The sequence below is a fragment of the Leuciscus leuciscus genome (genome assembly GCF_965113295.1).
Source record: "Leuciscus leuciscus genome assembly, chromosome: 6".
Taxonomy (NCBI): Eukaryota; Metazoa; Chordata; class Actinopteri; order Cypriniformes; family Leuciscidae; genus Leuciscus; species Leuciscus leuciscus.
Window position 1 is genome coordinate 20,384,936 of NC_138730.1, and position 16,894 is coordinate 20,401,829.

Below are 16,894 nucleotides of genomic sequence, written 5' to 3' on the forward strand. Positions count from 1 at the left end.
TTTATCCTTGATTTTAAAAATTATATTAAGGGTAAATCAAGAGCATTATGTCTACCCTCTGAAAAAGAACTTCTCATCGGAAGTCAGAGTGCCATCAATATCAAGGGAAGGGAAGAAATCCTTTTCCACTCACCTCTTCTCTTTTTTTTTCTAGATAAAAAAAATATATGTTGCCACTTTGCCTTTGAATTGATAAATGCACCTTTGGCCTTCTCTGCATAAAGAACATTAAGATCTCAGTGAATACAACTTCTCCTTGTCCTGTTCACTAGGAGAGGATAGACATCAAATATTATTTATTTCCTTTATGAGCTTCTCAAATCATTTTCCTTAGAAATTTGCTTACGAAACTGTATGGAGAATTTTTGACATTTATACTTCAAAAGTTCCCACTTTGTGATTGCTGAATCAGAATTAACTAACATTTCCAAAGATGTTCCTAATACTTGAACAATATGATTATATTGAACAATAGATTAATTAAAAGGGTAATTGCGACTTTTTATATCACAATTCTGACTTTTTATATCGCAATTCTTTTTTTCCCTGAATTGCGAGATAAAAAGTTATCGCAATTACCCTTTTAATTTGTTTATTCTGTGGCGGAAAATATATTTTTTTATTCCTCCATACGAAGGCGTCAGCTGACAAGACATTAAAATATATATATGTAAAAACATAATTTTTTACCATAGTAAAAACATTACATTTTGAGTTAATACATATAAAAACACAAAGCAACACATTCTCACCTGTGAAAGGTTATCCCATATCTTCGGGAATTTAAATCTCAGCGCTTTCACAACATTGATCTAACTGTGAGTGAGACTCGCTGACCGTTGCAAGATGGCGGGCGAGATGACGTGTCTGGTCTGGAGCGGTGGAACGTGGGGATTAGCAATCAGTCAACACGGAACACAAGTTTACACAACTCCCACAAATCAGTGCAGTCAGCTGAGTCACGTGGCCAGAGTGTTTCTCACTTAGCCCGTCCTGTGAACCGACTTCACTCAAACAGGTAAACTCCAGTCAACCTGCCGTACTGGTTAAGTAGTGTGTCTGCAGTCTCTCCACAAGGTCGAAGAGGTGGAGTGGGTAGTAACGTCATTCTTAACGTCTGCGCCAGCCCTCGTCGTCTTTGGTTCATGTTCATTTGAAGAACAACTATTTATTTACCGACTGCGACCTGCACGAGAACAACTCACCATCCGGGGACTTTGTAAATCGCACAGTAAGGTAAACCGTGTAACATTCTCTAACAGACCTTCTTCAGGCTTATATTTGCTATGTCCAAACTTAAGTTCTTAATGACTGACAGGAACATAAAGTACTAGTTTACTTTTCATTCAACATGTTTCTCACTATACTGGTTTTCTCCTGTGTTTGCATAAGCCTGTCTTAGTCACTCTGTGATTTTTTTTTTTTTTTTTTTTTTTTTTGTCATATTATTCATAAGATCTTCTGCATCTCTCAAAATGAACTTCCTCTTGGAGACTCTTCAGTTGATTGGGTTAACCATCTACTACCACCTGGAATTCCTCATAAAACTCTTCGTCCCTCAGAGGGAGAAAGATGTGTCTGGAGAGATTGTGCTCATCACCGGGGCAGGCTGTGGCATTGGCAGACTGATGGCCCTTGAGTTTGCCCCACTCGACGTCTCACTGGTGCTGTGGGACATTAATGTGGATGGTTTGAAAGAAACCGCAAAGCAGGTTAAAGAAAAAGGAGCGTCAAGGGTACATTACTATCAGTGTGACTGCGGTGATAGAGATGTGGTCTACCGAGTCGCAGATCAGGTAATCCAAGTTTAAACCTGCTCTTGTGAGCTGTTTACCTGGAATGAAGAGTATTTAATTCAAAACCAGTAGTGGTCTGAGTACATAGTTGGAGTTAAATACTGTAGACAATGTATTTTTTCTAACATTATAATGCATTATATAAGGTATTGCAACATACCTCTAAATCACTTTTAAATGTCATTATAACTGCACTTGTTAACACTTGATTTTGATTGTTCAGTCCTGTGACATTCTGCGTTCCTTTATTTTTGCCTAATGAGTGCTAAACTATCCACCTTATTCCTGCACCCCATGACGCTTTGCACAAATTATGGGTGTAACTTCCGCTAAGCTGTAAACAATCAGTGAAAAGGCTCGCTCTATGAACGCAATACGTTAAAAAAGTGTCACAATGAGATGACATTAATCTACTCACCCTTCAACCATCGAACATTAAAAGGAAATTTAAAAGTGTAAAAGCATCAACAAGGTACCCCAAAAGCACCAGTCTTTCCACAGCAATAACGGACGGGTTAAATATCACTGTAGTCTGTATTATGTAACTTGTTGCTTTAATCAAAAATGTTCATTAACTTCAGCATTACGTGATACTATTTCAAAGTCATTTCCGTCATTTTGACAGATTATAAATTGCATTAACCTGTGAAAACAAACCTGGAAAGAGATATGAGGATTTGAGGAGAGTAACGAGAGATTCTTTGTGCATTCCAGTGAATTATTAATGGAATAATAAAATTCGGGAGAACAGACCAGAAATGTGCACTGTTATATGTTGTCCTTTTTCATACTTCTACAGCAGATTGCTAAGGGAAAAAAGAAAATAATCACGAGGAAAAGAAAGCAGCGACTGAAAAGAGCTCTTGCCATAGATATTCTTGTTATAACATGTCACATTAAAATACGCAAGTAAATAAGTATAACGTTATTCTCATGATGTCTGAAGATAAATCATGAAGGAAAATTGACCGCTCATCCAGTCAAACTGACGGATCAGCTTTATTTGTAGGGCAACCTTATGATTTGAAGTGATTCGTTTCAGCCTTTTTGAATGGAAGTTCCCCAAACCGGAAGTGCCACCCATAATTCAAAATGCAGGTCATCAGGAATATTGGACCGTTGTCCCTGGCAACCAATACTTGATTCAGATTGGTCAGTCATGGCATTCTGTTGTCATATATTATTGTGTCATGACCGCTAAACTATTGGACCATGGAGTGGTGCAGTACTGACGTCACTTTGTAGGCCAACCGGCTTTTAGCATCACGCTAGTTCCCTTGAGAAAACCCCAATAGGATTTCTCCATAGACCTTTGGATTATCACTAAAAACAAGCTCTGTGATCAGCAAAAGTTTATGACACTTGCACGTTTTGTCCATCAAGATAATTTAAAAGGCTAAAGGTAGGCTATAATCGAACTACACCACTGTCCCACAAATTTAACGTCACCATCACTAAGCTTCTGACAACTCTTTCAGCTTTTATCTAAAACAATTTCCTAGAAATTTTGAGATAGAATAGTTTATATGAGTACAATTATAAACATAAAGAGGCTATAAAAGCGGACGGAGCTTACCTTTTCAGCATGATTATGTTTAATCTCCTCGACAGCCTCTGTAGTCCCATTTAGCCACTTGTTAGCAACCTCCTTTTTCAAGATGCGCAACCACTTCAAAAAAATCACGAGTGGGGTAATATTGATGTATTTTATGTCGTAGAATAAAACGTGAAAGTGTCACCACAGACCTTATTTCAGGCATTTAACCAAAACCCCATTCAAAAAACCCATTAGCTTCAGGACGGGAGGACCGGTCGGAAGTGCTAAAATGCTAACTCACTTCCGCGTTTTAGCCTACAAAGTGATGTCATTCCTGCAGCTCTGTTATATCTGGCAACCAATACTTGATTTTGATTGGTCAGTCAGGACCTTGGTGTAAGGCAGCAGCATCCTGAAGGGTGTGATGGTAATTTTGTGCAGCAAACTGAAATCCTTTTTTGTGTCGGCTAAATGTAAAATCAATAAGTAAAAACAACTAAAAAGATAATTAATGGTACTACCTATCATTATTAATAGCACTTAGAGGGCAAAATACAATAGTTTGTAAAAAAAAAATGTGAAAAAAATTGTTTAATAAATTCATACGTTTTTTTTTTAGGGAAAGTTACTCCAAAAGGTATATGTCAGTTTGGCCTCCCGAGTTATTTATTTTATTTATACAATTATATACGGCTAACCAAATGGTACACCATGATATAATGACATTTAACTTTAATAAATGGTTCATTTGAGTAATCTAATCTATCGTAATCTAACTGTCCAGAATCTTTTACTCATTGATTATTTGTTGACTTCTAGGTAAAAAGTGAAATCGGCGATGTCACCATACTAATAAACAATGCTGGAATAGTCAGTGGTAATAAGTTTATGGACACTCCCGATGCAGTTGTTGAGAAGACACTCAGAGTTAATGCAATGTCCCACTTTTGGGTAGGATTGACATATTTTCTACATTTTATCAAATTTTATATGGCATTTTATGTTTTGTTTTTTTGTAGCCACTATTTTGTATAAGTGTCCATTTGTGGTTATGCCTCTGTTTTAGACATACAAAGCATTTCTGCCCGCCATGACAGACAAGAACCATGGACATCTGGTCTGTGTTGCTAGTTCTGCAGGGTTGATAGGCGTCAATGGACTGGCAGGTAAAGCATTCACCTATGTCCTCTTATCTCTTACACAACTGCTTTCTCACCAGAGGTGCTTTTGGAACACTAACAAAATCCTTCATGGCTTTAAGTCTTTCAAACAGCATGTTTGGCAAGAAATAATTTTTTTGTACTTTTTAATTTATTTAATTTTTTAGTTTGTCAGCAGATATGAATGAACACTAATTTTTAATACACAACTTGTAGATCACAGTCTCAGTGTGGTTTTATTCCAGCAGGTGTGTGTTAAATAAAAGTGTAGACTTTAACAGGAAACATATATCTGAGATGATGTTGTGAATTCCTGTGACGTCTGTTTGTTATCTTAGTTTGCATATGCCCAGGACTTATTACTACATGGAAATTTTAATGAGCTGGTTTCTGGAATGCCTAAAACTGGTTTACCTTGCAGTGTCACTACCACGTTTGTACAAAAATGTCTCCTAACTTGCCTATCTTTTCCACACAGATTATTGCGCAAGCAAGTTTGCTGCTGTGGGTTTTGCCGAGTCTGTGGCCTATGAGATGATATCTGCAGGGAAGGATGGAGTCAAAACCACAATCGTCTGCCCATACCTCATCAACACAGGCCTGTTTGATGGCTGCAATACAAAGTAAGCTAGCACACACACTTCAGATTTTAGAGGCAAAAGCCTCTAAATGCCATCTGAAATTTTCTTATAGAAGGATCATTTTTATCAAGCTTCTATATTTAAGTTCAGTAATTTCACTTAAATGACAATTATTAGGTAATCTTCATTGCCATTTAAGTGAAATTATTGAATTTGAATATACGAGCTTGATAAAAATGATCATTCTATAAGAAAATTTCTGATGGCATTTAGAGGCTTTTGGATCTGAACTCTTCATATATTGTTGGTTTAACTTAAAGTAAGTTGCCTTAAAATTGAGTTCATTGAAATAAAAAATTTGAGTTAATTCAATGGAGATTGGATTAATAAATAGAAACCCCAAATATTGTTATCTGAACCACATTAATTATATAAGTTGATTTTACAAAGATAAAAAGTTGATATCAAATCATGAAAATATTTTTTTACAGTGCAATTCATCCCCAAACACATTTAATTTAAAGCTGCAGCATTTGAACAGGGAACTGAAGACGTCATTTAAAGAAAAAACACCAATTTTTAAGATAATGATCAATCTCTCAATATTGCTTCACTCTCAAATTGTCGAAAGGACATCATTTCAGGGCCATTCAATCTCAGTTCTTTGTCGTTTTCCAATTAGCCATAATCAGAATCTCTGTAGGCAGGATTTTACACACTGCTTTGTAAATGTATACAATCAAAATAGAGACACAGACTTTGACTGTGCTTCATGGAGCTTGACAAACAAATCACCATTGACACAAACGCAACTTAAATTACTATGATCATTAAGTTTGTGTCACTAAATGGTTTATTGCAGCTTTTTTAACTGTTTCCTAGCCATTGACGAGATTCTTTTTATAATTTATGACACAACACTTGACAAGATTATCCAGCAATCCATGTTTTCACTGTTACTGGTCTTCTGAAATAGTACAGCTTCTCCAGCTCCAAAATCAAGTGAAGAAAAAGGTCTGCGTAAACCTGAGTAAGCTGATAAAAATAGTTTACCAAAAATTCAGTAGCATATACATCAAAACTGTCTAAGGGTATAGAGAAAAATGTCAAGCCCACGAAGAGTTAACTACAAGCTTTGGTGGTGTTGATGGACTTGATCTACTTCATCTATGTTTTGTAGGGGTGTAACAATATATCGTATCATAATACAAAAATGCAACAATATGTTTCGTGGATAGTGACAGTCTGTATTGTGTGTAGTTCACCCAAAATGAAAATTACTGTGTGAGGAAAAAATTTAAGTTTACAGAGTTTTGGTTTCAGTACTACATTGAACTACAATATAATATGTATAATAATGCAATGGGGGAATATTTGTGGGTCCTGATAATGCAAAATGTCTTATGTTTCCAGTAAAAAAGTGCCCTACATTATTTTAAATAAATCTAGTCAGTGAAAGACGGCAAGCATATTCGTCTAAAATAATTCTTTATTTTCAGCTTCATAATCATGAATATTTCTATTCTGGTGTCACCATTGTCCTGTGCATTGGGTTATCAGCACCAAGCCCAAGCCAATTCATTTACACCCACAATGTAACACATTTTAAGCAACTGCAAAAAAAATTGTTACCCTTTTACAATATGTCTTGGAGTATCGTATAGTGAGTTCAGTATCGTGATCATTGTCTTTGACTAAAACATGTTTTTCTCAGCTTTTTGTTGGAAAAAGTTGAGACTGGCAGTGTGTAAGAGACCCTATTATTGAGACTGGCAGTGTGTAATATAGCTGTTTGTGAATGTCAAATTTGCATAATGCCAGTCTATGGTCTTCATTGGCTGCCCGTGAACAATGTCTAATTTGACCCTCAAACACTGTAGATTTAGCTGAGACTGGAAGAGTTTGGTTCGTTGTTGAGAAGACGCTGTTTTTTTTGTCTTGTTGTTTAACAGCAATGCTAAAAAATGCTGCCGCTGGCAACTTAAAAAAAAATACTCTGGTGGGAAAAGTTCATAGCCTATAGCAGTTCATAGCCCTCAGCATCGTCCTTTGCCTAAGGGCTGGGGCTACTTTGTGTATTGATGGACCCTTCAAATGTTGTCTGAATAGTTCCACTTTCTGATGCTGGTTGGAAACTAGCATTGCATGTTGCGTGTTTTGTATTTGAAACGTAACCAGTATGTGTGAGCGTGAAAGAGACATTAAGGCTATGGACATAAATGTAAAATGCAGTTAAATATCCTCCAAGTACCCAATCATACAGTCATTTTGGGTTCATCCGTTTGTAAAAAATAGCCATTTAAATGAAAGCATGTGCCTTGTGTGCAGGTGGCCCCGACTGCTGCCCATATTGGAGCCAGACTATGTTGCTAAGAGGATTGTCAATGCCATTCTGACAGACCAAGTTTACCTTTTACTTCCAAAGACCTTATACTTATTAAGGGCTGTAAAAGGGTAAGTTAGTTTCATTTGCTTATCTCAAACTTCTCCAGGTAAAAACATGTCCTCGTGTTTGGAATGTTTATATGTAAGAGTTTTTCTATTTGTAAAAATGTTTCATATTTTAAATGTTTTTGTAGTACGTCATATCTTTCCAACATACCACTCTTTTATTTGTTTTAGTTTTTTCAGCTTCAAATATAAGTTGAAAAGCCTTTCTAAGCAACTGCAAGCATGATATGATTGTTCTTATATGAACATAACGGGTGCTTCTCAATTGAAAGACTGTATCCTAGTGAGGCTGTGCCCTTGGCTTGTAGACTAGAGTCTTCCTCCCCATTAAATGCTAGAATGAGTCGGTCTTCTAAGTGCGCATGGCAAAGTCATAAATGTATCTGCCCTTATGGTCATGACTCAAATTCTATAAAAATTATACTGTAGTTTGAAAAATACTTTATATTAAAAACCATATTAACTGCCTTTCTATCAATGCAGTACTGGTAATTACAACTGTCTGTGGTCTCATAGTTTACAACAAAACAAAAGAAAACATAATGCCTTTTATCTCAAAAATATTTTCTGCTAATTCTTCTTTTTTTTTAAATTGGAATGGTGATTGAAGGATGCAAAGGTGTTTAGGGTGCCATTTGGGACAGGGTCTGAGGCGTCCTTTGACGGAGCTTGATGACGTGGCAGCCGAGATATGCAAACTTACTAGAACGCAGCCTTCTGTTTGAGAAGCGCCCAATGACAGTGTTGTCCAAACCTACTGTGGTCCAAAACACATTAAATTGATCAAAAGAGACGGTAAACACATTTATAATGTTAGAAAAGATTTCTATTACAAATAAATGCTGTTTAAATTTATCCTGGTTTCCACAGGAACATTAAGCAGGGCGACTGTTTTCATTGTTGATAATATCAAGAATATGCAACTTAGAGATTCTTTCAAAAACGTAAAAAAAATCTTACGTCCAGACTTTCTAGTGTGCATATGTGTATGTGTACATAGTACAACACTTTTTGCTTTGGTTTTTCTTGGGTTATATGTGGTAGACAAAGAAAACTATTTTCTAGCCTTGTATACACAACGTAACAGTCACATTTACATGGCAGCAGCAGAACATCTGAATACACGTATACAAAGATAATGGCCCTTTTGTAAATGGAAATACACATTTAATTGGTCCTTACACTGTCTGAGGCTTGATCCCTGCAGTGGATAGAAACCGAAAAGCTCTGCAGAAAGTTAAACCCATAAATTTGCCGTTGTCTGTGGAGTGAGTCGGGGATGTGACATGAATAATTTCACTATTGATGTCAAAGGAAATCTGCTGCAGTAAAGAGGGAGCCAGTGGGTTTGAGAGAAGTATCTGGAGTGAACTAAAGGTCTGAGAGTTTAGCCTTAAGCAACGGCACGGAACAAAACTGTTTCTCAAGCACTGACCTCATAGGACAGGGTTGTGTGTGTGTGTGTGTGTGTGTGTGTGTGTGTGTGTGTGTGTGTGTGTGTGTGTGGATTTACTCATCTCCCCGAGGACATTAAGACACTGAATGAATGACAGGAACACTGTGATTCATTGTGTTCCTGTGCTGACTTCACCTTTGCTTGGGTGAAAATGACATATTTTCGTTTGCTTGTTGTATTTATGAACTTCCAATTTAATTATGCACATTGCTGTGATTACGAGACTTTATTAGTCTGCTTATTTCATATGAATGATTAAGAACATTGTGTTTTAAGGAGAAACGCACAGTTTCAGTTTCACAGCTGCAACTAGTCTCGCAAGTTGTATCAGTTGTAGGTGAAATGTTTTCCAGCTGCACTAGTGCCTGTGTTTCATAACACCTTTAACCCGGCCGTGGCTTGAAAAGAGAGGACCCTTAAGAAGCTCTTTCTTATGCAGCTGTGACAATTACTGATGCTAACTCAGAAGATAAAGCAACACCTGTTTGTGTGGGCTGTGAGACAGACTTCAGTGCATAAAATTGGCCAATTAATTGCAATCTGTGTTTGTATTTAATGTGTTTTGGACAGTAGAGTCATAATTATCAAGGCTGCAGTATGTGAATGGGAAGAGGCATTCTTTATTATTTGAATGCCCCCTTTCCTTTTTTACAGAAACATGTATAACCGGCGTCCTGATTCTAATCCTATCACTTAAATCATCAAATCACAAATTACATTTGTTCATATATTATTCCAGCATGATGATGAGTGTTGAATCTCAGTGCATTAGGTGTGAATGATCTCATTTCCAGGCCTGGTCATTATTTTCAGTCCCGAACATTGGTCTTTTTCTGGACACCTTGCTCCAATTTGAAATGATAATTTCTCTCTTTGTGGATAGGATGTCTGGATACAACAACAACAACAAAATAAAGATTTTAACATATGTTGTAATGTGAGCTATTTGTAGTTTTAAATAAATCAAAGATGATTTGATTTCAGACTTTAGTAACTTGTGTGTTCAGAGACCCACATACGTGCAAATTAATATAAATGTATATTTAATATATATTGTTAATTTTTCTTTACAGTGTCATCCCATTCAAGCAATCAGTTGTCCTGGGTATGTACTTGGGGGCCTTCAATTTCATGGATGCTTTCAGAGGACGGGAAAAGAAGAGAGACTAAATGTAATGATACGAATTTTCTTAAATTTTGATGCACTGTTTATTAACACTCCCGATTTTTCATTATTTGTAACTACCTCTGCCAAACAGTTATTTCATTATATCATATCACATTACATACTGGTTTGATATTGGGGAAGAGGATATTTTTTTATTTTTTTTTACAATGTTAGACATAGTTCTGATCTAATGTTGGCCTCATTTCAAAAGCAAGATATATATATATGATAATACCAGTAACAACAATGTCAGATGTAGGCCTACTTGTGCTATAGTGGTACACATGACTGAATAAGTGTGAAATATTTACATTTTATTTATTGTGTTTACCCCTTTTTGTGCCAGAAATTGTTCTCCAAGTTCTTTTTTTCTTTTTCTTTTTCTTAAGCTGTCAAAAATAACAGTGCGCCGACTTAGTTTAATAAGAATTTAATGATGCTGCTGGAACTGTTTTGTTTAAGCTTTGATAGACTGCTTTGAGGCTTGCAAAATGACCAGCTCTCCTTTTTAATGGATAGGACCCTAGATTTGCATGCATATGGCACCATCTAGTGTTGTTAAGCATTGTTTGTGATATTATAACTGCCTCTCAAAGAGAAAACAGTTTTTCTTGCAGGAACTTTAGACAAACAAGCGTTGCATTAATGTGTGAAGGTGTAGGTCTGTCTGCAAACCTTTTAACCTTGTGTTTGTAATAAATAAAATCAACTGGCTCTGAATTGTTTCGGCCCTATTTACCTATAATAGCTCTAATGCAAAGACAAAAATACACAGAATTTACCTTTAAATATACCATATTAAATAGCATTCTACATCCTGAGCTATTACATAGAGAAGACATAGTAGCATTTATGCAGCTTTCAATTTTCAATCCTGCAGTAATGTGAGAGAGGGAACGGACAACCCAATTCAAAATGCCATGTCTAAGGCACAGACCACCTTTTACCAGCTGCTTAAAGTGATTGACAGGTCTCAGGTTTGGCCCTTTTTGACCTTCCACACAAATGAGAGCAGAGATATGATTCGGTTGCTAAGGTCGCATTTGAGATTTTGGATAGAGAGCAGAAACATGAGGCCTTCAGGGAGAACGAAATAGATTTTCAATTTATTGTTTGCCATCGCAGCACCTCATTCCACAGCTCATCAGATATAAAAGATATTCAAAGCACAGCACCAGCCCAGCACATAAGGGAGGATATTATAAAATCAATATCTGATTTAACAGCTTTATACTTGTTTTGGCTTATTTCTCAGGATGGTTTTTTAATTTTTTATTATTAATGTAGATACATTATTAAATAAACATGTATAATAATATTGGACTTGCTGGAGAATCTCAAGGGGATAATTAGGAGGTTATATTGAATACACAAAAAGATATTTGAAGCACTTTTTAAAAGGGTGACCAGTTTCCCCAGGTGGCAGTTTGAGGAACCCTAAATGGATTATTCTCATGTTTACAGTGTAGATTAAATTCTACACAATAATTTGATAATTGGCTGGAAGTGACGTTCCATGAATGGTGATATTTAGTACTTATGTAACTTAACTTATGTAACAGTGCATAGCAGGGTTTTTTTTAGGTTTTTTTTAGAGCATTTATATATTTCTTTTGCAACCAGATTTGTAATTTTGCAACAGGTTTTGAAAGACAAAGCATTGTTTTTTTTCCCAGCTCTTGCTCCATCATCGCTTGGAGTCGGGTTTCTCACTGTAAAAAGTGATCAGTTGACTTAACTTAAAAAAAATTAAATAATAGAAAACCTGTTGCCTTAAAATTAAGTTAATAAACTTCATGCTTAATTGAAAAAAGTAATGTGGAATTGTCAAGTTCACATAACTTATTTTTTTCAATTAAGCATAACATTTGTGTTTACAATGTTATGTGTTTACAATGGCAATGTGTTTACTCATTATTTTTTTTTAAAGGAAACTGAACACTTTTTACAGTGTTGGAATAAAAACCCGGAGAGGAGTAGAATGACTACTTTGAGCAAATTTATAATTTATTAGTATGGTGTTGGCCTCCTTTTGCGGCCAATACAGCACCAATTCGTTTTGGGAATGACAGATACAAGTCCTTCACAGTGGCCAGAGGGATTTTGAGCCATTCCTCTTCCAGAAAAGTGGCCATGTCACCATGTGATGCTGGTGGAGGAAAACGTTTTCTGACTTGCTCCTCCTAAATACCCCAAAGTGTCTGACAAATATTTAGATCTGGTGACTGTGCAGGCCATGGGAGATGTTAAACTTCACTTTCGTGTTCAACAAACGATTCTGCCATTCACGTTCCATTCATTGCTGTGTGTATTGGTGCATTATCATGCTGATACACGGCACCCCTTGTTTGAACCATTAGGTGCACATGGACCTCCAGAATGGTTCGATAGTCCTTGGCAGTAACGGTCCCATTAAGCACAGTAGGGAATGCCATGATATTGCTGCCCAAACCATCAGTGATCCACCCATGTGCTTCATTCTGGGCTGCAACAGTCTGGCTGTAAGCCTCTATGAGGCTCCTCCACACCGTAACTCACACAGATATGGGAAAGACATTGAAGGTGGACACATCAGAGAACATTACATGTTTCACATTGACCACAGCCCAACATGATATTGGCACGAGTGACCAAAGGTTTGTCTACAGCAGCCTGACCATGAATATTGACTCTGGAGCTCCTGACGAACGGTTTTGGTGGAAACAGGTGCGCATTTAATTCTGCTGTGAGTTGGACAGCTGTGGTTTTATGTTTTTGGAGACAGTCCAGGTTAGTACCTGGACATCTCTTTCAGACAGCTTTCTCTTGCGTCGACAGTTACTCCTGTTGGATGTGGTTTGTATTACGTGGTGGTATGCCGACATTACCAGAGGTGGGAGTAAGTCACACATGTGCAAGTCACAAGTAAGTCTCAAGTCTTAACCTTCAAGTCTCAAGCAAGTCCGAGTCAATTTTGTGAAAAGCAAGTCAAGTCAAGTCAAGTCACTGCTTTATGTCAAGCAAGTCAAGTCAAGTCGTAGCTTGGGTCACAAGTCACTGGCAAGTCATACAAACGTTTGATGATTTCACTGAATTTATATATTAAAATAAGTTAAAACTACATAAGCTGTGGACTATGGTTTTATTTGCAACATTTTTTTTAAATATGCATTTCCACATACAGCTGAGTGGTTACTACAATAAAAAAAAAAATACAATAAAAAATACATAGCCTAAAATGTAAATGTAACTGAAATTAGGCCAACATTAAAGCATGAAAAATAAATATGCCTCAAACATTGCACAAGACCATTAAAATGTATTAAACAATTCACAATTTAAGTATAATGGTTCCTATGCCACCAAATGGCATTCTTCAAACTGGCATCCCCTTTATGGAACATGAACACATCCCAACAAGTTAGATCTTTCCTTTTTAACAAAAGAATAACAAGAAAAAAAACAGTAATAATTGAATTGACACAAAACTTACACCTGTCAATCAGGTGGATTGACTATTGTACATTATTAATCTGTGTGAGTGAGTGATTTATTAATATTTTGAATGAATGTGTGTGCATGTGTATGTGTGAAAAGTGTATTGTTTGCATGTCCATGGTTGTGTTTGACTGTGTGTGTGTGTGTGTGTGTGTGTGTGTGTGTGTGTGTGTGTGTGTGTGTGTGTGTGTGTGTGTGTGTGTGTGTGTGTGTGTGTGTGTGTGTGTGTGAGTGTGAGTGTGTGTGTGAGAGTGTGAGAGTGTGAGAGAGAGAGAGAGGTGATTTGATTGAGTGTGATTGATTCATTAATATTTGTGAGTGAATGTGTGTGCGTGTGTATGAGTGAAGAGTGTATTTTTTTGTTTGCATGTGTGCATGGTTGTGCTTGCAAGTTTGAATTTTTGTTTTGTGTATTTGTGTATGCATGGTTCGATTCGAAAGTCTGTATGTTTTTTTTCTTTGTGTGTAGGTGTCTTTTTACAATCTTTTAGTGGTATTAACTAGCGATTTCTTTTTACTTACTCTATGCCCTATATACTAGCGTTATAAGCTAAACAGTTTTTAGAGATAAAACTCTTTACATTCGATTATCATGAAAACAAATCCCAGAGAACGGTAGACTGTACCAATGCAAATTACAGTTACATTTATTTTATATTTCTTTTAACATTCAAGTCAACCCTGGGATAGCAGACTATATTGGTAGCATATAACTAGACAGTACAAAGGGATGCATGCAGGTAAGAAAAACTGGAATATGGCATATTTTAACCCGATTTTCATTTTCAAGAAAATATTTTTTCTCTGTGCTTTTGTATGTAATGGATTATTCAGATCATAAAAAAAATCATTAATCCAAGGCACTCTAATATTATTAAAAATATATAGAAAGCCTTTATTTCATCATGGCTTTAATATCTTAAAATCAGGTGACAAGTACTTGCACAACTATGCGTTGTGGCTAATGAGCCTTTGTCAGGGTGTGTGACCAAAGCCCCTTTCACACAGAGATTCCGGAAAATACACGGATAAAGTGACCCAAGATTTGACCCGGGTTCGTTTGATTTAGGTTCATTCACACTGCCAGTGATTTTCCGGAATCAGAGATTGCGTTCACACACAACCCCTAAAGACATGTAATGTCTTAGCAGCGTCTTAAGTTTGCTTATGAGCTGCGATCTCTCTCTCTCTCTCTCTCTCTCTCTCTCTCTCTCTCTCTCTCTCTCTCTCTCTCTCTCTCTCTCTCTCGCAACCACGCTTGTGCATTTTTTTTTTCTCTCTGATTCGATCATAAACTTGCGCATTACGTACCGTTTCACAGCTGGCGAACGATCCCGCGCTTCAGCGTCATCACTACGACACTGCATTATTACGGCTTTTGTTCACACAGCGCGCGTTCCTGCTGCGTCACGTGATTGTTGCGGTGCGTTCAAATACAGATATTTATTTTTAAAAAGACAAGTTATTTCGAGTCATTTACCTCAAGTCCGAGTCAAGTCTCAAGTCATGAATATCAAGTCAAAGTCAAGTCAAGTCTTTTATTAATATTTGTCAAGCAAGTCTCAAGTCCTAAAATTTGCGACTTAAGTCTGACTCGAGTCAAGTCATATGACTCGAGTCCCCCATCTCTGGACATTACCCTGGATACCATCGCTATTGTATCATAACAATTTGTCCTCTTTTGAACTCTGTCTCCCATTATGTAGTGTGGAATGCAATATTTTGTTTACAGCTGTGCTATTGCTCAGCTAATTCAACCTCCACTCTCTACTTTTACTGATGGAATGTAAAATCAGTGAATATTGGCCACCAAGCCACCTATGCGCGTGAAACCTCCAACACTATATTGGCCAATGTCTCAGTTTCTTTGTCCAATCCCTGTACCCCGATGATGTAATGTAGCTTGTTGCCACTGGACCGCGCTAAAGTCACGCGTATGAGACATTCAAAACATTATCTTTACGGACAGCTTCATTTATCCCGAACACAATACACTGGCCAAATAAGCTTGCGTTCAAGCTCTTCCTATAATGTCACATAAATGTGCAAGTAACTGCAGTCTTTATTAGCAGAATTGGGCTATAGTGTACGTGAATGCAGCATCACAAAGTTAGTACTAATGTTTTTTTGTTTTTCTTTCTAAATTAAATTTCAGTCCAATTATAACATTGAAATATCACTCTGCAGACAGCTTGTGCGGTCCCAGACCGGATAAATCCACCTTTATTGGTTTTATTTTGTACACCTTTACCCTGCCTTTGATGCTGGACTGGCTCACTACAGTGACAGTGTGTTGAGCGATGCGCGCGCTCCGCACGTTTGATGACGCTCCGCTGTAAACATCACTGACGTGTTAGTCGCGTGAGGGAATCTATTAAACTTGGATTTTGGCGAGCGACACTGTATTCTTCAAACCAACCTGCGCCTGCAAACCCAGCAACATACGTCCACGCTGCGATGGCAAGAAAATCCCAAGTCCCGTCTGCGTATTATGGTAAGTTGCTGTTGAAAGCGTAGCCTACTTGATGTACTGTAAGCTTACATGTATCCTTCCTTGTGTGGTGTCAGTTTTTCTCCGCATGGACAACTTGTAACATTAATCTTCAATGGAAGGTTTGCTGCAGGAGTGTTCATTCCCAGCTGCAATATATGGGAATTAAAGTTTAAAATGTATATTTACATCCAGACGTGGAAAAAATATTGCCCTTGGGAATTACTGCATGGTTTATTAATGTTAGCAACAACTGCTCAAACTGTGATAGGCCTAAGTGAGAGATTAATCAGAAGTATGATTCATTTTTTTGAACGTACCTATATGTATTAGTATGGTTTGTTTACCCTGCTGAAATAGAGGAGGCAGCAACTTTGTGTTGCCAAGGGCATCATGTGCTGTGTTGGCTTTCAGCAAATCATTGAGGAACAGTGGAGACCACAGCCTATCACCTTGCTCCTGAGATATTAAAATTAAAAGCACAGGTCACAAATGGAAGTGTGATAAGACTAACTTCTGTTGTTGTAAATGGTCTTTCCATTTGTAATAAAAACAGGATGATTTATACTGTAGGAATTTACAGAAAATTAGGATACGGCTTTGTGGTGTTGTTGGTTTGCAGAAGCAAGTATACCTGCATTTTAAATGGCCAAGCATCTGATTACTAACATGCAGATTCAGATTTATGCATTCATGCTTACTGTCATATGTTTGAAATATGCACAATGGATATTAAAATTATTGCTCTGGCTTAAAAGTCCAACAGAATTCAATTTC

At 37.0% G+C, this 16,894-nt stretch overlaps 2 protein-coding genes across 4 annotated transcripts in view; both read left to right on the forward strand.

Moving 5' to 3' along the window:
- Positions 1 to 1,039: 1,039 nt before the first annotated feature.
- On the forward strand, positions 1,040 to 10,869 carry sdr16c5a (short chain dehydrogenase/reductase family 16C, member 5a). The gene is made up of 7 exons (XM_082172582.1): positions 1,040 to 1,236; positions 1,457 to 1,796; positions 4,153 to 4,284; positions 4,400 to 4,499; positions 4,972 to 5,116; positions 7,403 to 7,528; positions 10,055 to 10,869. The coding sequence occupies exons 2-7, from the start codon at positions 1,476 to 1,478 to the stop codon at positions 10,149 to 10,151; spliced, it is 921 nt and encodes a 306-aa protein (XP_082028708.1). The 5' UTR covers positions 1,040 to 1,236; positions 1,457 to 1,475; the 3' UTR covers positions 10,152 to 10,869.
- Positions 10,870 to 15,263: 4,394 nt separating this feature from the next.
- Positions 15,264 to 16,894, forward strand: part of slc44a5a (solute carrier family 44 member 5a) — a 92,556-nt gene continuing 90,925 nt past the window's right edge. For all 3 annotated transcript variants that reach the window (XM_082172470.1, XM_082172468.1, XM_082172469.1), the window contains exon 1: positions 15,264 to 16,120. In XM_082172470.1, the coding sequence (XP_082028596.1) occupies positions 16,084 to 16,120 (37 nt within the window). In that variant the 5' untranslated portion in view covers positions 15,264 to 16,083. The remainder of the gene's footprint in view (positions 16,121 to 16,894) is intronic.